We start from the raw sequence: 24,441 nt of genomic DNA, 5'->3' as shown, positions 1-24,441 counted from the left end.
TCGGTGTCGTGGAGCACGCCCTCGGCCTGGTTGGCGGCCTCCACGCGCTCGTCCTCGTACAGACAGCCCGCTGAGTTACTGCTGCAGCACTCACCTCGTCCTGGGGCAGCTGGCTCTTGTACTCGTCCATCTTGGTCTCGGTGTCGTGGAGCACGCCCTCGGCCTGGTTGGCGGCCTCCACGCGCTCGTCCTCGTACAGACAGCCCGCTGAGTTACTGCTGCAGCACTCACCTCGTCCTGGGGCAGCTGGCTCTTGTACTCGTCCATCTTGGTCTCGGTGTCGTGGAGCACGCCCTCGGCCTGGTTGGCGGCCTCCACGCGCTCGTCCTCGTACAGACAGCCCGCTGAGTTACTGCTGCAGCACTCACCTCGTCCTGGGGCAGCTGGCTCTTGTACTCGTCCATCTTGGTCTCGGTGTCGTGGAGCACGCCCTCGGCCTGGTTGGCGGCCTCCACGCGCTCGTCCTCGTACAGACAGCCCGCTGAGTTACTGCTGCAGCACTCACCTCGTCCTGGGGCAGCTGGCTCTTGTACTCGTCCATCTTGGTCTCGGTGTCGTGGAGCACGCCCTCGGCCTGGTTGGCGGCCTCCACGCGCTCGTCCTCGTACAGACAGCCCGCTGAGTTACTGCTGCAGCACTCACCTCGTCCTGGGGCAGCTGGCTCTTGTACTCGTCCATCTTGGTCTCGGTGTCGTGGAGCACGCCCTCGGCCTGGTTGGCGGCCTCCACGCGCTCGTCCTCGTACAGACAGCCCGCTGAGTTACTGCTGCAGCACTCACCTCGTCCTGGGGCAGCTGGCTCTTGTACTCGTCCATCTTGGTCTCGGTGTCGTGGAGCACGCCCTCGGCCTGGTTGGCGGCCTCCACGCGCTCGTCCTCGTACAGACAGCCCGCTGAGTTACTGCTGCAGCACTCACCTCGTCCTGGGGCAGCTGGCTCTTGTACTCGTCCATCTTGGTCTCGGTGTCGTGGAGCACGCCCTCGGCCTGGTTGGCGGCCTCCACGCGCTCGTCCTCGTACAGACAGCCCGCTGAGTTACTGCTGCAGCACTCACCTCGTCCTGGGGCAGCTGGCTCTTGTACTCGTCCATCTTGGTCTCGGTGTCGTGGAGCACGCCCTCGGCCTGGTTGGCGGCCTCCACGCGCTCGTCCTCGTACAGACAGCCCGCTGAGTTACTGCTGCAGCACTCACCTCGTCCTGGGGCAGCTGGCTCTTGTACTCGTCCATCTTGGTCTCGGTGTCGTGGAGCACGCCCTCGGCCTGGTTGGCGGCCTCCACGCGCTCGTCCTCGTACAGACAGCCCGCTGAGTTACTGCTGCAGCACTCACCTCGTCCTGGGGCAGCTGGCTCTTGTACTCGTCCATCTTGGTCTCGGTGTCGTGGAGCACGCCCTCGGCCTGGTTGGCGGCCTCCACGCGCTCGTCCTCGTACAGACAGCCCGCTGAGTTACTGCTGCAGCACTCACCTCGTCCTGGGGCAGCTGGCTCTTGTACTCGTCCATCTTGGTCTCGGTGTCGTGGAGCACGCCCTCGGCCTGGTTGGCGGCCTCCACGCGCTCGTCCTCGTACAGACAGCCCGCTGAGTTACTGCTGCAGCACTCACCTCGTCCTGGGGCAGCTGGCTCTTGTACTCGTCCATCTTGGTCTCGGTGTCGTGGAGCACGCCCTCGGCCTGGTTGGCGGCCTCCACGCGCTCGTCCTCGTACAGACAGCCCGCTGAGTTACTGCTGCAGCACTCACCTCGTCCTGGGGCAGCTGGCTCTTGTACTCGTCCATCTTGGTCTCGGTGTCGTGGAGCACGCCCTCGGCCTGGTTGGCGGCCTCCACGCGCTCGTCCTCGTACAGACAGCCCGCTGAGTTACTGCTGCAGCACTCACCTCGTCCTGAGGCAGCTGGCTCTTGTACTCGTCCATCTTGGTCTCGGTGTCGTGGAGCACGCCCTCGGCCTGGTTGGCGGCCTCCACGCGCTCGCGGCGGCCCTTGTCCGCGGCCGCGAACTGCTCGGCGGCCTTCACCATGTTCTCGATCTCGTCCTTGGAGAGACCGCCCGATGACTGGATCACGACTGGTGGGAAAATTAATGTTAAAAGGGGCTGTCCATAAATTACGTCATCGATTTTTTCAGATTTTAGACCCCCCCTATAATCATCCTATCGTCATATCTTAATGACCCCCCCCTTCTCCCAAAATTGACGTCATTACCAGTTTGACTAAATAAAACATTGCAGATTTGAGAAAAATAGGGTATTATATGATTAAAACACTTGGTTATAGAATCATCTTTGATTATTTTTACTTTGGCAATAATTATTGATATAATATAACTACTTATAATATAATATAAATACATAGTATAAAACAAAGTCGCTTTCGCTGTCTGTCCCTATGTATGCTTAGATCTTTAAAACTACGCAACGGATTTCGATGCGGTTTTTTTAAATAGATAGACTGATTCTTAAAGAAGGTTTATATGTATAATACATTTAAGTACCACGGGCGAAGCCGGGGCGGGCAGCTAGTATTATATGTAATATTATTGTTAGAGTATTTTATCTGTAGTTATTACTGTATTTGTGTACATCTATGTTGCATTACTTATGTATGTTTATTATGAGTTATTTTAGTATTGTATGCGCCTTAGCCGCCTCTCACATTTGCAGTCTCACTTACTAGGTGTGCTGGAAGAAATTTCTTTTTAGAAATAATCTTTTTGTACGTGAAAAATAAACTATAAATAAGAATGACGTCAATTTCGAAACACCCCCCCATCAATCATTTACCGTCATCCGCAGACCAAACCCCCCCCTAATTTAGAATGACGTAATTTATGGACGGCCCCAAATCACAGATGTCATATATACCATAGATCAAGCAAACGTATCTACTTAGCGTGTCAAATGAACTCAGTGAAATCCACTGAGTTGTCCGTCTTTAATCGCAGCTTGCAGCTTTCGGGCGTCAATTTTTGTAAGTTGAAGTCAATCAAAACATAAAAAATGCCTCGTTACGTGATATTCAATTGCAACAACACAAAAATTATGAACAATCAAGAGCCTGAGACATATTTAAAATTACAGGCAAGAAACAACTTCAGTACAAAATTTGACACGCTCGGCCCCTATACAAATAGATGAACTTGTTTCTTCTATCTAAATATAGTTCTGTGGTTATGTTACAGATTTAAAAAAAAATTTGGAAAGTCGAGTAATACACATGAGATATGTTGAACCGGCCGAAGTGTAAAAATAATCGCACTTTAAAGCCAAATTCAGAAAATTGTCACTGAAAATAATAAGCAAGTCACCGTTTTGAACCGGTATTTTAGTGACATAATGCCGTATTAGATTCAAAAATCGCCTTCCAGGGCGCAGATGAAATCACTTTTCTTCTATACTTTTATAGGTGCACGAAAGAACGAATGCTCGCTCAGAACTGTTCAGAACACTAAGTGAAAACGCAATCTTAAGAATTACGAGGAAATTGCCTCGCGACTTTTTTGTTTGGACCTAAATAATTGAAATTTAATGTTTGTATTGGGGAGAATAATCCAGAAGAACACAAGCTCAACCGGTGAATATATCCCAAGTTACTCTAGCACCAGTCTTTGACAACCTAGACTGCCAGATGAGACAGACATTGGTTTGCTCAGTGCAACTGTTTCGGTATATGATTAAAAATATGGAGAGATTCGAGGGTTTACTGGTGAAACCGGATAAGTTGAACAAACTGGTTTTTGAAATTCGAACTATGTGTATGATGTTGTTATTTCAAGGACAAATTATCTCAATTTATCGGGTTTCACCAGTAACCCCTCGGTTTTGTCTCAATGTTTTTCTTTGCTTTGGCTGCATGCAAGACCACATTACCCCCTATACGATGAGTCAGTTGCGTTTTGTTCTCTACACAACGCACAGAGAACCTCCTATAGAGTGGCAGTCTTGTATATTTGGTTCGCGATACGAGTCACCAGTGTTTGGGGTGCGAGGAGCGGGCGGGGAATGTGTTAAGCGCGCTGTGATTGGCCGTTTCAAGGACGGCGGGCAGTCGCGCCAGATGAAAAGGGACAGAAGTATGACTGTCCCTCTACTGACGCGTAAGTGGCCAATGTAAGTTGACCTATGCCGGCTCTGAATAAATTATAAATATGACTTATTTGTGGAATGTAATGCCGTCTGTTTTTAAATTTGAGCTTCTTGTTACCTTTCCACACCATTTCACACTACAGGTGGACATCTTTAAGGCATCAAAATACCCTTTTCCAATTTTTTTGTGCGAAAAACACGCGCTGCTTTCGGGTCTGTTACTTGGTCGATACTGATCGGGCACGGCGAGCGCCCGCGCTTATATCAGTGCAAATACTAGGAAGGCTGGCGACCGCGAGTCGTCTTGTAATAGATGTCTATAGGGGTTGGTCTGTGACACAACGTAAACGCTTGTCATTGTCACGTTGGCTATGCCTATTCACCACAATTACTTTTTGGGCCCATTTCTCAAAACTGAAAGTTACAAGTTACAAGCGAAAGTCTATTTCCAACTTGTCATATTAGACATTGGGCCCATTTCTCGAGAGGTACAAGCCTTGTATTACAAGTGTGTTTCCATGACAACCCATACGATTTGACAGTTCGCGCACTTGTAATACAAGGCTTGTATCTTTCGAGAAACGGGCCCATTGACTACTGCTTGTAAATTGTAACTTGTAGCTTCGAGAAATGGGCCGGACGTGCAGAGCAGAGTCAGTCCTTGGTCGTTTTCAATACTTTTGAATATAAAAAAAACTAAGCTACACGCGACAGAACTGTATTGTATGTAAGTTGTTGTTGTTGTAAGAAAGAAATAACGCAAGCATTGCTTTTGTCTGCAAAATGCAAGCCGTGGCTCTGGGCGCCTGGTTCACTCATGGAAGCGATCCTTCGAAAATGAGCTACGAGCGGCTGAGATAGGAAGGTGTGGCGCGAGCTGGTGAAGGCCCTTTGCACCTCTGGGGATGCCTTAGGGGACTATCCACACACAGGCACCAAGCGACGCGTCGCCTGGAGGCCCGTTTTCGTCCTTCCTTCGTTTTTTATATTACATTCGGGCGGCGTGGAGCTGACGTCCGTTCCGCGTCTTAAGACATGCGTCGCCTGAGTGTGGGTTGTCGCTTAGGACTACAACAAATAGATAAGCCAGTACATACTCTGTTGCTCCTTGCCGGTGCCCTTGTCCCTGGCGGAGACGTGCACGATGCCGTTGGCGTCGATGTCGAAGGTGACCTCGACCTGGGGCACGCCCCTGGGCGCGGGCGGGATGCCGACGAGCGAGAACTGCCCGAGCAGCTTGTTGTCGGCCGCCATCTCGCGCTCGCCCTGGTGTACCTTGATCTCCACTTGGGTTTGACCGTCGGCCGCTGGAAAAGGGAATATTGTGTTAGAATTTTATTATATGGGCCATTTTTTTCAAAGTTGTCCACCCCACTTTTTTTGTAACGTGGGTTTTTTTTCGCGCTTCATACTCAGAATCGAGATCCTGATAGGAGAAAAAAAATGTCCCAAGATTTCCATACATTTTTCAAACCTTCCATTCCGTTACCGCCATACAAAATGTATGAAAAAATGGTAACGGAATGGAAAAAACCTTGGGACCCTTTTTTTCTCCTTTTAGGATTGAAAGAGCTCACGATTCTGAGTGAAAACCACATAAAAAATTACAAATCCAAACGAAAGTGGGGTAGACAACTTTGAAAAAAAAAAATGGCATAAAGTCCAAAAGGAGTTTACACTATGCGAGATATCGAAGCATATAAATTCAGCCGTAATTTTCAACATGTCTTTAATTTTTATTTATTTATATCAAATATTTTCTACTATCATAATATCACAACATTGGAAGTCTGTGATATCAATATCACACTATACTATACACGTATCCAGAACCTCACCAGTGGAGAAAACTTGAATCTTTTTAGTCAGGATGGTGGTATTCCTAGTGATAAGCTCGGTGAACACTCCTCCGAGGGTCTCAATGCCAAGCGACAACAGGGTACACAGACCAACCCCTATATACATCTAAATATATAAAAGAAGAAGCTGACTGACTGACTGACATATCAACGCACAGCCGAAACCGCTGGTCCTAGAGATTTCAAATTTGGCACGTAGGTTCCTTATATAGTGTAGAGGAGCACTAAGAAAGGATTTTTCAAAATTCACCTCCTAAGGGGGTCAAATGGGGGTTCAAAGTTTGTATGGGGAAACAAGATTAGTTTGACTATTTTATTCGAAACTTCACAGGAAGATTCCTTAAGACATATGACTGAATACGTGTTTCAGGTTTTTTGAAAATGTAACCCCTAAAAGGGTGAAAAGGGGGTGATAAAGTCAAAAAATCAATATGGGTATCGTTTTTATGGTTTATCGGGTCGCTGATCACGATAAATACAACGTTTTTAAAATCTAACGAGGCGGAAGTGAAATACCTTCTCCCCTGTTGTGGTGCAATGGGGTTTAAATTAGGGCTCCCGGTCGCGTCCGTGTTTCGTGTACCCGTTGCCGGGTATCCGTTCCCGTGTTACACGAATCCGGATTTCTGGCCCGTTTGGAACGGGTAATTAGGGACCGTGTAATTAAGGTCCGGGTACCCGTGTAGTCCGTGCGTCCGGATCGACGGACTCTAAAAACCCGCGGGTCCGATCCGTTCTCGACCTATGGTGATGCTTGATGATCGTTCGCGTTCTTGGTTCAAGCGAATATGAGAACCAAAAATGATAAAACCTTAATAACTAAAATGAGAAAGGGACAGCGGAGCAATTGTGACTGGGGGACAAATTTTAACTACTCGATTTTTTCCATGTTTTCCATTTTCGGCATTATTAATTATATATATTAGAAAGCATGAAAGTTGGTATGCACATAGCTTTGACGTTCATAAGGATAAATAGAAGTAGAAACACGCTGAGGAGTCAATCTCTTCCCCCACTATTATCTCCCATTTTTAGCTTTTTAAATTTTCACGAAAACTATTAAAGGTAGGTATTAAAGGTTTTGGTATGTAAATATTACGAGTAGGTACTTACCAGAAAGATGTTTAGGAGAAGTACCATGAAATTCTCTACAATATTTCCATTTAAAGTATATTACTAACAGACGGTAGTGCTACCAATACTCATCCCACTAGTAGTTAAACACAAATATTATGCGGGGGACTTAAGCATAATTTTAAAATGATGAGTTAAAGCTATACCTTAACAGACAGTATTGAAGGGAATTTTATGGAGAATATATTTTTCCTAAATATTGTGATTATAGCTTTCACGGTTTTCATGACAATATAAAAAAACTGAAAATAGTGATATAAAAATGAGGGAAAAGAGGGGAAACATTGACACCTCGGCGTCTGCGTACTTTTATTTTTTTCTGTTAAGTGTTTGCAAGTTATCTATATACATGTCAAGTCTCATGCTTTTTGTCACACCCTATCCGACTAGCTCAAGTTAAGAACCAGGACTATGGATACATATTCACTTCAAAGTAGTTCACTCCAAAATAACAAAAAAAAATACCATTCTTAACTAGGTATTTGTAAAACAGCGCGGCTACATCTAGAACTTTTCAAACAAAAGGTTTGTCCATGTCAAAGGGATGCCGGGTGTGAGGTTTGAGTGTCATTATTATCAGTAAAAAAAAATCACCACGGGTATTGGTTATTGTGCCGCCCACAAGTCATTATTACCTTTGTCTTCTCATGCGACGTTAATTCTACTAACTTTTTAGATAAAAACTAATAACTCGATAGTTCAAATAAATTTCCTTAATTTGAAGGATATTTATGAAATAAAATGGATTATATCGCCTATAAGTAATGAATTTACAATTAATTATGGGTGTCACCCGTTGACCACGGACGCTGTAAAGTGTTCGAAACGTCGGGGTGAATTGTAAATTCAGTATACGTGATATAATCCGTTTCCATAGTTATGTATTTATCTATTTAAGTATGTATGTATATCGTCGCTTAGCACCTATAGTACACGCTTTGCTTAGTTTGGGGCTAAGTCGATCTGTGTAATGTCCCCAATATTTATTTATTTATTTTAAAACTATGAGACATAGATATAACTATAATAAATTGCATGAGTAACTGTCGCGGTAACCGAAGACAATATTTTGAAGTATATTTGTCAACATGTGTACATATATGTAGTAAGTACCTATAGGTGGTATGGTCCCTATAGATAGTTAGTAAAGCACCATGAATATCATAAAACAATCAAGTAAGTAATAGAACTAATATAGTATTTTTCACACAAACCAATACCCTGTTTAGACTTCTATTAGTTAACCTAGAGACAAATAAAGTCCATTAAACTCTACTTTTCGCAATTGTCTTAAGCAACTTTATTGAAATAAAACAGTAGACTAGTGTTCCTGGCGAATTATGGACCTATATGGAATACGTTTGTAATATTTGTATTGAATACATATCATCATAATTATTATCTAATCTGTACGAGTAGCCTATAACGTAACGGGAACAAGTGCAAAAAATATAGTTAACACGTTATTGATTCAAATAAAACGAGTATGTATAAAACCAATTCGTATTCGTTCGCTAAATTATTAAATTTCACCTATTTTTTAAATACAAACCGGCACGGCAATAAGTCGATCGGTCCGCCGGCCGCCTCGTGTGTTCAATACCCGAACGGTGCCGAAGTCCGTGCGTCCGGCCGTCCGGCCCCGAACGCCGATTCGGCACTACACGCGCGAACGGCACTACACGGGAACGGACTTCGGCGGGTTCGGGTAGTTCGGACGCTTAGCACCGCCGGGGCTAAGGGGCCGGGCGCACGGATCGGCGGGTAGTACCGAATATCCAGAGCCCTAGTTTAAATATCAAAAAAATATATAAAAGAAGATATTGACTGACTGACTGACATATCAACACACAGCCGAAACCGCTGGTTCTAGAGATTTCAAATTTGCCACGTAAGTTCCTTATATGGTGTAGAGGAGCACTAAGAAAGGATTTTCCAAAATTCACCTCCTAAGGGGGTCAAATGGGGGTTCAAAGTTTGTATGGGGAAACAAGATTAGTTTGACTATTTTATTCGAAACTTCACAGGAAGATTCCTTAAGACATATGACTGAATACGTGTTTCAGGTTTTTTGAAAATTTAACCCCTAAAAGGGTGAAAAGGGGGTGATAAAGTCAAAAAATCAATATGGGTATCGTTTTTATGCTTTATCGAGTCGCTGATCACGATAAATACAACGTTTTTAAAATCTAACGAGGCGGAAGTGAAATACCTTCTCCCCTGTTGTGGTGCAATGGGGTTTAAATATATAAAAGAAGATATTGACTGACTGATTGATATATCAACACACAGCCGAAACCGCTGGTCCTAGAGATTTCAAATTTGGCACATAGGTTCCTTATATGGCGTAGAGGAGCACTAAGAAAGAATTTTTCAAATTTCTCCTCTTAAAAGGGTGAAATGGGGGTTCAAAGTTTGTATGGGGAAACAAGATTAGTTTGACTATTTTATTCGAAACTTCACAGGGATAGGGATAGGGATATGGATAGGGATAGGGATAGAAATAGGGATAGGGATAGGGATAGAAATAGGGATAAAAATAGGGGACGGGGACGGGGATAGGGATAGGGGAGGGACGGGGACAGAGACGGGAACGGGGACGGGGACAAAGATAGAGATAGGGACGGGGACAAAGATAGAGATAGGGACGGGGATAAGAATAGGGATTGGGGTCGGAATAATCGGTCGGCAATCGATATCGAGGCAGTGTAAAATGCAGGTGGCTCAGTTCGGCGAGTATCCTGCATCCGTAATAACTATTACATTCAATGTGCTGTAAGAAGATCGTTGTTTGCTTGCCTTTTATATGTTTACGTTTGCAATAAGTATAAGCAAAATGGAAAAAATTGTAAGCGATAATGCAAGGAAGTACTTTTTACCCTACCGACCATAGCGTCGAGATACTGGCTATGTGGGTTGTATGAAGTTTCCCCAGTAAAAATATTAATATAGGTAAAATACATACATATTCGTACCTACTACCTACGCTGTGGTCGCTGTGTAACAATTCTACAATCATTGCAAAAATTTCTTTAAAAACAATAGGTGTAAGGTACAGTCCAAAACCGGACCGTACAGCAAATAGATCAGTTACTATGGCCCCCCAGTCGAGAATTGCCCCGCTTTACCTTAATCGAAATAATCGCGGACAGATGTACCTACAAAGAAACCTACGGATCCAAATGAAAATCTTATTTTTTGTAAACGTTTCAATAAGAATACTTTTATTACGCGGGCGAAGCCGCGGGTAAAAGCTAGTCTATTACAAGACGACTCGCGGTCGCCAGCCTTCCTAGTATTTTCACTGATATAAGCGCGGGCGCTCGCCGTGCCCGATCAGTATCGACCAAGTAACAGACCCGAAAGCAGCGCGTGTTTTTCGCACTAAAAAATTGGAAAAGGGTATTTTGATGCCTTAAAGATGTCCACCTGTAGTGTGAAATGGTGTGGAAAGGTAACAAGAAGCTCAAATTTAAAAACAGACGGCATTACATTCCACAAATAAGTCATATTTATAATTTATTCAGAGCCGGCATAGGTCAACTTACATTGGCCACTTACGCGTCAGTAGAGGGACAGTCATACTTCTGTCCCTTTTCATCTGGCGCGACTGCCCGCCGTCCTTGAAACGGCCAATCACAGCGCGCTTAACACATTCCCCGCCCGCTCCTCGCACCCCAAACACTGGTGACTCGTATCGCGAACAAAATATACAAGACTGCTACTCTATAGGAGGTTCTCTGTGGCGGGGTAACATCCAGTAGCAGGATATCGGTATCATTTCTTACTAATACACAACCTATCTAGCATGTTGTAACTCACCGGTAGAGAACACTTGACTCTTCTTAGTCGGGATGGTAGTATTCCTAGTGATCAGCTTAGTGAACACTCCTCCGAGGGTCTCAATGCCGAGCGACAGCAGAGTAACATTCAGCAGCAGGATGTTGGCGACATCTCAGACTAGTACACAACCTATCTAGCATGTTGTAACTCACCGGTAGAGAACACTTTACTCTTCTTAGTCGGGATGGTAGTATTCCTAGTGATCAGCTTAGTGAACACTCCTCCGAGGGTCTCAATGCCGAGCGACAGCAGAGTAACATTCAGCAGCAGGATGTTGGCGACATCTCAGACTAGTACACAACCTATCTAGCATGTTGTAACTCACCGGTAGAGAACACTTGACTCTTCTTAGTCGGGATAGTGGTATTCCTAGTGATAAGCTCGGTGAAGACTCCTCCGCGGGTCTCAATGCCGAGCAATGGAGTAATATTCAGCAGCAGGATGTCGGTGACATTTCAGACTAGTACACAAGCTATCTCGCATGTTGTAACTCACCAGTAGAGAACACTTGGCTCTTCTTAGTGGGGATGGTGGTATTCCTAGTGATAAGCTTGGTGAAGACTCCTCCGAGGGTCTCAATGCCGAGCGACAGCGGGGTAACATCCAGCAGGAGGATGTCGGTGACGTCACCGGCCAACACTCCGCCCTGCACGGCGGCGCCGACGGCGACCGCCTCGTCGGGGTTGACGGCGCGGGAGGGCGCGCGACCGAAGATCTCTTGCACTGTTGATTGCACCTGCCAGTGAAAGAGATTGTTAGTACTGTAGTAAAAAAAGACAGTTTCAAACCGAAATTGCTATCTATTCTTCTTTAAAATGACATTAATAGGTCAAAATAATGACCTAAGCAACCGTAGCAAAAGGCCAATCATCTACTTCTAAAGGTAACTGTCATTGTCGTGTGGAAGTAACAGAAACACAAAGGTGAGTGTGTTTAGTAAAACGTCCCACTTTGTCGGTTACCATTAAGGTAAGATTGACTTGTATCTTTATATTATAAATATAAACTGACAAAGCGGCTTTATAGCGATCGACAAAGTGGACGTTTTCTCGTGCACACTCACAAGATTGTCTTTTAACACTCTTTGTCGCAAGCTGTAAACCTAACTACGAAAAGCGAAAATCTGCCTTTTTTTGCTCAAAAAGAGGAAAACTAAGATGCATAACAAGAGTTGAGAATTCTCGGTTTGAGGACTCATATCCTTAGTAAAGCTGTACATATTGGTTGTATTGGGGAGAATAATCCGAAAGAACAAAGGCGCGACCGGTGAATATATCCCAAGTTACTCTAGCACCAGTCTGAATGACAGCCTAGACAGCCAAGTGGGAGTGCCATCAGCTTTGTGCATTTGGTGCAAATCAACAACTATATCTATCGCTTATAGACACTGACCATCATGGAGAAGTTCATTGCGAAAGTGCCTAGTGTCATCCCATTCAAACCAATATGACTGTGTGAGAAAACGGGACAACACTATGAAGTTGAATCTTTTTAATTTCTATTTTTTTTGGTCAGACTATACGCTCTTATTCTGTAGCATGGTTACGTTGATGGCAGTGACTTTGACAGCCCCGCCGTGCAATTGTTATTTTAGATGTCAAACCTCCATGGGCTCATCCATTAATTACGTCACACCAATTTCATGATTTTTTTACCCCTCCCTCCCCCCTTGTCACACGTCGTCCTACTAAACTACACCCCCCCCCTATTGTGACGTCACATTCAGATTCTTAGTTTAGGAAGGTAAATATCACAAAAACACTTTTAAAGTAACTTTTTAAAAGCTTTTATTTTATTTGACTAATTAACTAACTTACTTATTTAGTATGTTAGTGTGCGTAAAAACGTAGAAGCCAAATTTGAAAATCAACGATATTAAAAAAAAATTAAAACTTTTTCTGTCCCCGTCCAAGAATTTTGGATCCACTCCACTCTTTTATGTTTTGGATTTTTTTTTAAATGACATTTTGCAAATATTTTGTATGTGACTCACAAACATGGAACTCCTTCCTCCCCTCTGTCACAATACGTCACATTTTGTGGAACCCCTCCCCCCCCCCTGTCTAGGTGTGATGTAATTAATGGATGAGCCCTATGACATTATGAGATTTTATATGATCTTGAAGATACTAGGTTTTATATACCTTGTAGACATCGAAATAGTTGCCAACTTTCAATTTCTATCTGAATTAAGTAATTTTAGTAGCTTATTTGGCCATACCTTGGGCATTCTAGTCATGCCTCCGACGAGCAGCACTTCTCCGATATCGGACCGCTGTACTTCAGCATCCTGCAGAGCCTTCTGGCACGGCGCGATCGTTCGCTTGATCAGGTCACCCACTAGAGACTCCAACTTTGACCGGGTCATCTGTAAGAAAAATTAATATTTTTAGTTTTAGCAAAGACATATAAATAATAAATAAATAAATATTATAGGACTATTACTGTAGGAGGTAGGGCATAGCGAATGATATTCCGCTTTGTGTGGTAGGGCACAGCACAGCGGATATCGTCTCGCTCGAATCTAGAGCAGAGCCCAACTGGGGTAGTACCTCCGCCTTATAGAAGACCGCAGCCAAATAGCACTATATTGTCCTTTAGAGTCGTCGGCAACCCGAACCCTCCTTGGAACTTGTACACTCCTTTTTGCTGTGTACTTAACACAGCAAAAGGGAATGTACAAGTTTCTAATGGGGTGGCAACGCGCATGTGACACTGTTTGCGTTGCATGCGTTCATAGGTTACGGTGACCGCTTTCCATCAGGCGGACCGTATGCTTGATTGCCACCGACGTAGTATAAAAAAAAAAAGGACATTCTTACACAGATTGACTGAGGCCCACGGTAAGCTCAGGAAGGCTTGTGTTGTGGGTACTCAGACAACGATATATATAATATATAAATACTTATATACATAGAAAACATCCATGACGACCATGACTCGGGAACAAATATCTGTGCTCATCACACAAATAAATGCCCTTACCGGGATTCGAACCCGGGACCGTGGCGTAGCAGGCAGGGTCACTACCGACTGCGCCAGACCGGTCGTCAAACATAGACATATGTTACTCCGTATAGACGGATATAGTAAGAAAAAAACGTACCTCAAAGCCCTAGAGAAAAAGGTACGGTGGCCTAGATGGCGTTACACCTTTGGAGAATGCTCGGCTAGACGGCGCTAATATTAATATTTGACATTTTAACACATATCAAGCTAACAATATGGGCCAAATTGTCAAAACTGAGGTTCAAAAGTTTTAAGCCTGTGTCGAGAGATGGCAGTCTATGCACTGTGATTACACATTTTACTTTGACAGTAACTCTCTATAATCCTCTTTGGTTTTAGTCTGTGAAAATCATTCTCTACTAGAAGAGAAAATGGTAGGACAAGGGCCCATTTCTCAAGTCTCTTTCCAACTTGTCATATTAGACATTGACTAACACTTGTAAATTGTAACTAGTAGCTTTGAGAAATGGGCCCCTGTGGCCCGTTACTCGAAAGGTACAACTGGGGCATTTTTTTCAAAGTTGTCCACCCCACTTTTTTTGTAACATGGGTATTTTTTACGCGATTAATACTCAGAATCGCGAGCTCTTTCGATCCTGATAGGGGAAAAAAAAATGTCCCAAGATTTCCATACATTTTTTCGAACCTTCCATTCCGTTACCGCCATACAAAATGTATGGAAAAATGGTAACGGAATGGGAAAAAAACCTTGGGACACTTTTTTTCTCCCATTAGAATTGAAAGAGCTCGCGATTCTGAGTGGAAACCACATAAAAAATTCCAAATCCAAAAAAAAAGTGGGGTGGACAACTTTGAAAAAATGGCCCAACTGGTACAAGCCTTATATTACAAGTGCGCGAACTGTCAAATCGTATGGGTTGTCATGGAAACACACTTGTAATACAAGGCTTGTACCTTTCGAGAAACGGGCCCCAGGTATGGCAGCTGAAATAGATGGCGCTCAGCAGTGTTTAACAATCCAATATCCAAATATAGCAGTCAAATATGTAACACCATTTATTTCGACTACTTTTCTCTATAAATTCACCCAAATATTTTTTTTTTCATTCAATAGCAAGATCAGATTAGTTGAGAGTGATTTAAGATGTTTCCAGAACGATAAGAGCATTGCACCTTCCCCCAAATATATTTATTATTATATTTGTTACGAATATCTTTTGATCTACTCAAATATAAATACTTGAGTAGATGGTTTTGTCCCGTATTTCTATAGCACTGTTACATAACAATCAAACGTATGGTGACAGTTTGAGAGCCTAAAACACAGTGCATTCATTTGTTTGAGTACAGATTTTGTTAAAGAGTAGAAACAAAATGACATATTGAAAAAGACTGAGCTAATTCATAGCTAGCTTGAAATCTAAAGCGTACATATATATCGTTTTCCGAGAACCCACAACATAATCCTTCATGAGATTACCTTGGTAGATTTTTGTAAGCATGCCATAAGCCTAATTTAGACGGTGTGCGAACTCGCATGCGATTTTAGTTACATTCTGTTGAGGGTATATACAATTTTGCACAGCCATCAAATACCGCAATGTAATAAAACTCGTATGCGAGTTCTCGTACCGTCTACATGGGCCCTTACTCTCTCTCTCTGTTATCTCTCATTCATTTTGTTTTCTTTCAAACCTTTAATTGCGAAGACTAACACTGATCTTGAGCAGGTTCATGTGCTCTGCCTACCCGGTGTGCATTGCCCAGAACTCACCTTAAGGTTCATGCGTTTAGGTCTGGAGGCGTCCACCGTGAGGTACGGCAGGTTGATGTCGGTCTGTAGAGACCCGGACAGCTCGAACTTAGCTTACTTGGCTGCCTCCTTTATTAATTTTCATCTATACTCTAGCTATCTTACCTTAAGGTTCATGTGTTTAGGTCCGGACGCGTATATCGTGAGGTATGGCGGTCTGTAGACCCGGACAGTTCGATCTTGGCTTTCTCAGCCGCTTCCTTCATATTAGTTTGATTTAATCTTTGCCACCAAAAAACCAGCCTTCTAAACTTACTTTAAGGTTCATGTGTTTAGGTCCAGAGGCGTCCATCGTGAGGTATGGCAGATTGATGTCGGTCTGTAGAGATCCGGACAGTTCGATCTTGGCCTTCTCAGCGGCTTCCTTTAGTCGCTGCATGGCCATTGCATCCTTCCGCAGGTTGATGCCTTGCTGTAAGGATTATGAAAGTTTATCATTCAATAAATTTATTGTTGTTTGAAACAGAAACTGATATTCATTTTGACGTATTCGTTGTTTTGGAATGAAAAAAAAGAGATAATGGCCTTAAAAGTGGTAAAGAGGTATTCTTTACCACACAAAACACTAGGGCGTTTGCAGGAAAAAAATTCAAAACCTAGTTTCTACTCTGAATCATCAGGGCATTTTCAGAATTTGGGACACCCGAAAGGGTAGACTACCCCCGTACGGAAACGTCGGGTTAAATATAAACGTAATTTTTACGCAATTAAGTCCCGTTTTTAACCCTCGACGCCAAAACGACGGGGTGTTATAAGTTTGACGTGTCTGTCTGTGCCATCGTAGCTCCCGAACGGATGAACCGATTTAGATTTAGTTTTCTTTTGTTTGAAAGCCGAGTTGGTCGGGAGTGTTCTTAGCCATGTTTCATGAAAATCGGTCTACTATGTCGCGGTCGGGGGTTTTTCAAAATTTAATAGTGATTCTGAATCTGTGCTAATTAAGCATGTGGCCTCTCTTTTTTAGAAAAAAAAAAAACTTACGTCACGTTTGAACTCGTCAACAAGGAAGTTGACGATGACGTTGTCGAAATCTTCACCGCCAAGGAGCGTGTCTCCGTTGGTGGACTTCACTTCGAACACTCCCTTCTGGATCTCCAGTACGGAGATATCGAAGGTGCCACCGCCCAAGTCGTATACAGCGATACTGTGGAAAGAAATAAAATAAATTAGGTATAATCACAGAGAACCTCCTATAGAGTGGCAGTCTTGTATATTTGGTTCGCGATACGAGTCACCAGTGTTTGGGGTGCGAGGAGCGGGCGGGGAATGTGTTAAGCGCGCTGTGATTGGCCGTTTCAAGGACGGCGGGCAGTCGCGCCAGATGAAAAGGGACAGAAGTATGACTGTCCCTCTACTGACGCGTAAGTGGCCAGTGTAAGTTGACCTATGCCGGCTCTGAATAAATTATAAATATGACTTATTTGTGGAATGTAATGCCGTCTGTTTTTAAATTTGAGCTTCTTGTTACCTTTCCACACCATTTCACACTACAGGTGGACATCTTTAAGGCATCAAAATACCCTTTTCCAATTTTTTTGTGCGAAAAACACGCGCTGCTTTCGGGTCTGTTACTTGGTCGATACTGATCGGACACGGCGAGCGCCCGCGCTTATATCAGTGCAAATACGAGGAAGGCTGGCGACCGCGAGTCGTCTTGTAATAGATGTCTATAGGGGTTGGTCTGTGGGTATAATACACGCCTACACGGTGGTTTCACGGTGGTGAAAGCGAGCCCGCAAACGCACACTTGGAGGCGGAGCGTTGAGAACGAGGGAATATGGATTGAGCTGGAACGAGGCCAAGGCGGTGGCTCAAGATAGAAAGGCGTGGAAGGATCTTGTGGACGCCCTATGCACCTATGGGGCGCCTTAGGACATAGAAAAACAACACGGTGATTTTATTGAATTCCGTTAACTGTAAGGGAAGGTTCTTTGGGTCAAATACAATTAATTTCTCTAAGAAACTAGCGTCTTAACTCTACAGTTATTAAAAAAATAAAAATAATTACTGAACACGTGCGAGTACCGACGGAAAGTTTCCAAAATTCTGAAATTTTCAAATAGGAAAACTTCGGAAACTTTCCATACTTTGTATGGACAATTGTATGGATGGAAACTTTCCATTTCATAAATTTAAATACTCTTTATTTTTCGTGAAAGTTTCGTGAATTTTTCAAGAAATTTAAGATATTTTTGGAAAGTTTCCGCAACTTGCACATCATCACGTGAGCCTTTACCGTTTCCTAATGTTATTTGTTTAGACATGTGCCGTCAATTACTTGACACTAACTTGAATGTTATTCTTAAGGATCTCTCACACTGATTAATTAATTTATTAAGTATGAAAATGCTGAAATTTATTTAAAAGGTCAGATACCAGTTGCTATCGAAAACTAGTGGCTACGTGAAATCCTACGATTCGTTGCCAAAGAAGATCCAAGGGTTCATAAAGTTGAGGCAAATAAAATTAACATGAGGAAGAAGAAAAGTTATATCAAATGTCATCTAATTTAAAGAGATGTCCTGAAATAATGAACATTGCACCTGTTGGTGGCGACACTGGCGACTTGCAGGGTATTTATACTACGTCGGTGGCAAACAAGCATACGATCCGCCTGATGGAAAGCGGTCACCGTAACCTATGGACGCCTGCAACTCAAACAGTGTCACATGCGCGTTGCCACCCCATTAGAAACTTGTACATTAAAAAAAATATTTATTTCATAAATCACTGTTTACATGATGTAAGGTGATGGTGACATTGCAGGGTGTTTTTTTTATTGTTATAAATGGGCTTGCTCTGCGCCACAGACTAGCCAAAGGCAAAGACGTGGCCTGCGATGGAGTGAGCTCGACCAGAAGATGCCTGTTCACCCTTGATTTGAAGGTTCACTTTGGAAGGTTTGGAGGTTTGTGTCCACCTGACGAAGCCCGCGTTACGGATTTAAGAATATGGTCTCCGAATAAATATATAATTTCATTTATATTGAACATCATGTTACACAGATATGGTACACTTACATTTTGTCGTCTGTCTTGTCCATGCCGTAAGCCAAGCGCAGCCGCTGTGGGCTCGTTGATCACTCGCAGCACGTTCAGGCCCGAGATCTGACCTGTAACCAACCATGTTTTCATTAATCAACTAAATTTACTTGAAGCATGTAAAAAGATGCTAGATAGCGTAAAAATCATGCAAATGTAATTTTTGGACAAAGTAAATTGACTCGTCTTGGCGGATAATCGTTTGTTGTATTTGCCATATTTCCATACGACTATTTTTATTATAATTAATGTCATTCAGGTACACGGGCATTTTCAGAATTTTAAAATAAAAGCATTTCAAATAGAAATACAAAATACCTATTTTGTATTTGGTATTTTAAATACTTTGATCAAAAACAATTTTGTATTTTATTTGAAATACTTTTTAGTACACGTATTTTGCATTTTCTTCCACTTCAAAATACAAAATGCTTTTTCACATACTGAATGAACAATCACACGAAAACAATATTTTTATTGAAATTTCATGCTTAATTATCGTCACAAAACTGACAGTGAGTCAATTTTTGTTAACAACTTACGCTAATTGGGGGGGGGGGGGGGGGGGGGCTGAAAATGCCCAAAAATTGAGTGTAGAGGTGTCTCGGCCGAGGCAACACACGTCCGTTTTGAGTTTACATTGAACATTTGCCGCGCAAATAAATTGCTCTCTGTATGGAGTTATGGACCCGGCTGTTTGTCATTTTCCGAGGTATTACTCGGCTATTTATCTACCTCTAACGATAGTTTTGTCTTCTATACAGTTAACGTACCAGCGTCTTTAGTGGCCTGTCGTTGCGAATCGTTGAAGTAAGCTGGTACGGTGATGACGGCGTTTTTGACGCTAGTGTTCAGGTAAGCTTCGGCGGTTTCCTTCATCTTCACAAGGACGAAGGCACCGATCTGGCTGGGAGAGTACACTTTGCCGTCGGTTCCTGCAAATAGAAGTAATGTTTCATGAAAATCTTATACTTAATTTGTATTTTGTATAATGCTGACGTGACCTGAATGCTGACCAATAGGAGCCAGCCCCAGCCAGCCTTGGTAACCATGACAAATAATACACTATTAACATGACAAAACTTAACTTGAAATCTATAGAGCCATCATCTCCATTTACAACCTGGTAATAGTACATTACTACAGAGGCCGGGACAAAGGGGGTTGCCGGCCGAAGACATATAGACGGCCGAGCGATGCGAGGCCGGATAGGTCTGAGGCGGGCAACCCCATTTCCCGCCGAGGTATGTATAGTGCTTTTCTCAAACATGGTATGAAATAAAGTCTACTGAAAATAGTAACTTTGGATGGCTGTATCTCCTAAACGGTGCGTCGTAGCGCAAAATTTCGTTCCCCTTTGATGCCCCGTATACGCTTATAAAAAAACAAAAAGTAAAAAAAAAATTCAAAAAAAAAACGAAAAAATTTTTTTTTGTATGAAAACGCACCCAAAATCAAATATTGTCTAGGGCCCGTACCAGTTGCAGTCGGCACGTCTATAAAGCCCCTTATAGTTTTTTTTTAATTGGCTAAATACCTGGATGTTATGTCACAATTATCTGTGTTTGGAAATTAAAAAAGAAGACTGCCGGCCTTGGCCTGCAAGGTTTGTATGAAATTCCATTATCTATCAATCGTCCTAGCCGCACCTGCAACGTCATACTTCGCTGCCAATTATAAGGCACATAACATCAATATTTCACACCATGTTTGAGAAAAATAATTTATTTCATATCTTTTTGGACTTGGGGTCATCAAACCCTCTGCCAATTAGACGTTTGGTAGTGTAGAAGGTGTTGCCGCTGTTGGTGACGGCCTGATACTTAGCTAGCAAGAAAATGAACCAAGTTTACCCTTACCTTGAATCAAAATCAAAAATCAAAATAATTTATTCAGCAAATAGGCCACAGGGGCACTTTTACACCTTGGACCCACGCGTCTCCATGGGAAGCCCTCACAACTTTGTAAGACAGTTTCTTCATATATTTTTGGACTTTGGGGTCATCAAACCATCTGCCAATCAGATTTGGTAGCGTAGGTGTTGCCACTGTTGGTGACGGCCTGATAAACGGCCTAGCAAGAAAATACACCAAGTTTATCCTTACCTTGGACCCACGCATCTCCATTGGAAGCCTTCACAACTTTGTAAGACAGATTCTTCATATTTTTTGGACTTCAGGGTCATCGACCCTTCTGCCAATTAGACGTTTGGTAGCGTAGAAGGTATTGCCACTGTTGGTTACCTCTTGTAACATTACTAGTATAAGACAATACCATATAAAACCCACCTTGGACCCACGCGTCTCCATTAGATGCCTTCACAACCTTGTAAGACAGATTCTTCATATCTTTTTGGACTTCGGGGTCATCGAACCGCCTGCCAATAAGACGTTTGGTAGCGTAGAAGGTGTTGCCGCTGTTGGTGACGGCCTGACGTTTGGCGGGCATACCAACGAGTCGCTCGCCTTCTTTGGTGAAAGCCACGTGGGAGGGGGTGGTGCGCGAGCCTTCGCTGTTCTCCACCACCTGTGGAGGGGGTTTTAAATTGTAATTGAATTCTACTTACAAATAGAATACTCAAACTGTTATAGGGAATGTTGTTGTCTGTTTGCTTTTCACATCTCTGGCGTTACCCAAAATGTTTGTGGAGTTACCAAATTTTTAGAATTTCTCACAATTGTAGGTATTGGGTTGGTAAGAAAGTAATGAGCGAATCATAACCAATATTGTAATTATTATTTAATTTATTATTTTAATCATTTATCAAAAATATAACGGCCTTCGTTATCTACTACTTGTCTCCATCGTTCTGGTAAAGAATGAATAGCATCGGCGAAGAAGTTCTTAGGTTTAGATTTAAAAAACTCAGCTATGTACTGTCGTAGATGGACTTGATCATCGAACTTTTTTTCATTCAAGGCATTGCTTAGCGATCTGAACAATGCGTAATCCGTAGGTGCCAAGTCTGGAGAGTACGGTGGATGAGGTATCACTTTCCAACCTAGCTCCAATAGCTTTAGCCGAGTCACTTTTGCAATGTGTGGGCGAGCATTGTCGTGTAAGAAAAAAACTTTAGCATGCTGTGGACGATTCTGACAGATTTTTTGGTTTAAATTTTCAAGCTGATTACAGTATACTGATGCGGTAACAGTCATTCCACTTGGTAGGAGTTCCCAGTGAATAATACCATGAATATCCCACCAAACGGACAGCATAACTTTTTTCGGGTGAGGCTTTTTCATTTGGAGCTAGCCACTGACGTTTGCGTGTGTGATTTATATATAAGACCCATTTTTCATCTCCAGTGATAAGATGGTCCAACCAGTTGAATGTGCGGCGAAAAGACAGAAGTTGTATGCAGATATCGGCACGGCGGTTTAGTTGATGTCTATCAAGTTCGTGCGGTATCCAAACACTGTATTTGTAGTTTTTTCCCAAATCGTGTAAATGTGTTTCTATGGTGACATGAGAGCAGCCTAACTCGGTAATAAGAGTACGACTCGTTAGCCTCGGATCTCCTTCAATTAAGGTTTTTAATATGGCTACATCAATCTTCACCGGTCGACCAGACTTAGGTTGATCTGATAATGAAAAGTCGCCACTACGAAACCGCTGGAACCATCGTTTCGCCGTGGCCTCAGACACAACTTCAGGATCAACACGCTGACATATATTACGCACTGCTTCGGCGGCTGAATGGCCAGACTGAAATTCATATAGTAAGCAATGCCTTACATGCACTTTTAATTCGTCCATTTTCTTCCTTATATTAGCTCGGCGACAGCTAGTGAATGACTGACGAGAAACTGTGCGACTCGCCCTTTATATACTTTCGACCATAGAAGATTCTAGAACTCTCTCAAAAATTTTATATGGAATTCAATCGATCGCTCATTACTTTCTTACCAACCCAATACTTATGAAATTAGTAATAAAAAACAGTAACTAATATCTTGAATCGGTTAATTTTCGTAACATTAACTACAGTTACACAAGGTTCAAAATACGTGAGTTAACAGTATAACTTGTACTTAATTATGTAAATGATAGTTTTCAATGATTCACGGTTATTTTCATTAGAGTTATACTGACCGGGATATAGACCGTGATTACCTATTTCATTTTTGTTGATTTGTGTTGTTTGTTTTCCGTGATCATGATGCATGCAACTGCGTCGAAATATCGGGAGCTCGACAAAAATCAAAAAGGTAATCACGGTCTATATCCCGGTCAATATGTCTTATGTAAATGAGTACTGATGAAGTTAAAGAAAATTAGAAAGTTAATAAAAACTTTCACTTTTGGAAACGGTCAATTTCGACTCCATAAAAAAATCATAATATCATATTTGGAAACATTCCCACGACAAACTACCAAGTCCAAAGTTTTTTTTTACAACTTTACAGATAAAGATAACATAGCATAGTAACCTACATCCATCAGTCACACGCAATATTTTATCGGTCTCTCTGTTACTTAAGAGATAAAAAATAAAATATATCATCTGATAGGAACAATTTATTAAAAAGCACGTAATTTATTTAATCGGGCGTGACTTTGCCAAAATATAAAAATATAGCCTACTATTATTATTGAATAGTGCTAAAATAATCAGAATAAGAACAAGAGATATATCGACCATTTATTTAGAAATAAGAAAAAAAAAGCGGTTGCAGTTTTATTTCATGTTATGTACTACAATCTGTTGAATATAAGTAAAAAGGAAAACAAAAAAAAAACCTCGTTGAAACAAATTGGCAAAATATTTAAAAAATAATTTATATTTGCATTACAAAGTATTTAATCAAAAGAAAAATAACTGAATAAATATTTACGTCATTATTTTAACATTAAAAAAAAAACCTTGAATTAAATTTTTTACTAAATATTTATAAACAAATGTTAAATAATTGTGTAACAAAGTAAAGGAAAACAAAATTTCAATAAATTATAGTAATATAAAAACAAACTTGATGTCTTTGAAAGTTTTTTTTTAAAGTGACAAAACCTTTTTTTTTTTAAGTAAAAAAAATGTAGCACGGTATCTAGGAAAGCCTGCGACCACAGGGCCGCGACTAGCTGGTTCCGCGCGTTTGTCTAGCACCGCTGCAAGAGCGTACCGCGCACAAGGCGCGGACGCTGATCGTCGGTGCGGAATAAATGGAAAAAGACGAGCGGCCGGCGGGGATCGAACTCGGATCGGTAGCGCTTGGAGATTTTTTACGCGCCATGGTTTACACTGCGCCATGGAGTACGTTAGAGGGCTGACGAAATTAGACATGGTATTAGGTTGCGTGTACAGTGGCGCCGCCAGTTTCTTGTTTGACAGTTGATATGACGTGGGTCAAATCCAATGTCAAAATAAATTTAAATAGTCGCCGGCAGGAACTGCGCTTTTTTACAAATACAAAAAATAAATATGTTTTAGTATTTTCGCGTTTAAAATATGGTTATTTATTAATCTGGGGCCTATTGCATAACAATTTACAACTTGTATTACAAGTGGAACTCTCTTTCTTATAAAATGAATTGGAGGGGGACTACCGCTTGTAATATGAGTTGTAAATTGTTATGCAATAGGCCCCTGGTTGTTTTTAGGCATTGTTTTTGATTTTAGGGACTATAGGAACCCTTAAAACTCTTCCTATAGTTTCACCTATTATTTATTATATTATATTATTATATTATTTGATGCACTAGC

At 42.3% G+C, this 24,441-nt stretch overlaps 1 protein-coding gene across 1 annotated transcript in view; it reads right to left on the bottom strand.

The window, feature by feature from the left end:
- LOC125239943 (heat shock 70 kDa protein cognate 5) overlaps positions 1-24,441 on the bottom strand; it is a 36,058-nt gene that overhangs the window by 7,997 nt on the left and 3,620 nt on the right. Inside the window, 10 exon segments of the mRNA XM_048147725.1 lie at positions 1,876-2,063; positions 5,178-5,387; positions 11,412-11,652; positions 13,138-13,284; positions 15,956-16,111; positions 16,681-16,843; positions 18,720-18,754; positions 18,756-18,811; positions 19,514-19,675; positions 21,029-21,266. Coding sequence (XP_048003682.1) covers positions 1,876-2,063; positions 5,178-5,387; positions 11,412-11,652; positions 13,138-13,284; positions 15,956-16,111; positions 16,681-16,843; positions 18,720-18,754; positions 18,756-18,811; positions 19,514-19,675; positions 21,029-21,266 — 1,596 coding nt within the window.

Source organism: Leguminivora glycinivorella, chromosome 26, assembly GCF_023078275.1.
Source record: "Leguminivora glycinivorella isolate SPB_JAAS2020 chromosome 26, LegGlyc_1.1, whole genome shotgun sequence".
Classification (NCBI taxonomy): Eukaryota; Metazoa; Arthropoda; class Insecta; order Lepidoptera; family Tortricidae; genus Leguminivora; species Leguminivora glycinivorella.
Note: the sequence above shows the minus strand (reverse complement) of the source record. Positions and strands in the feature narration are given on the sequence as shown.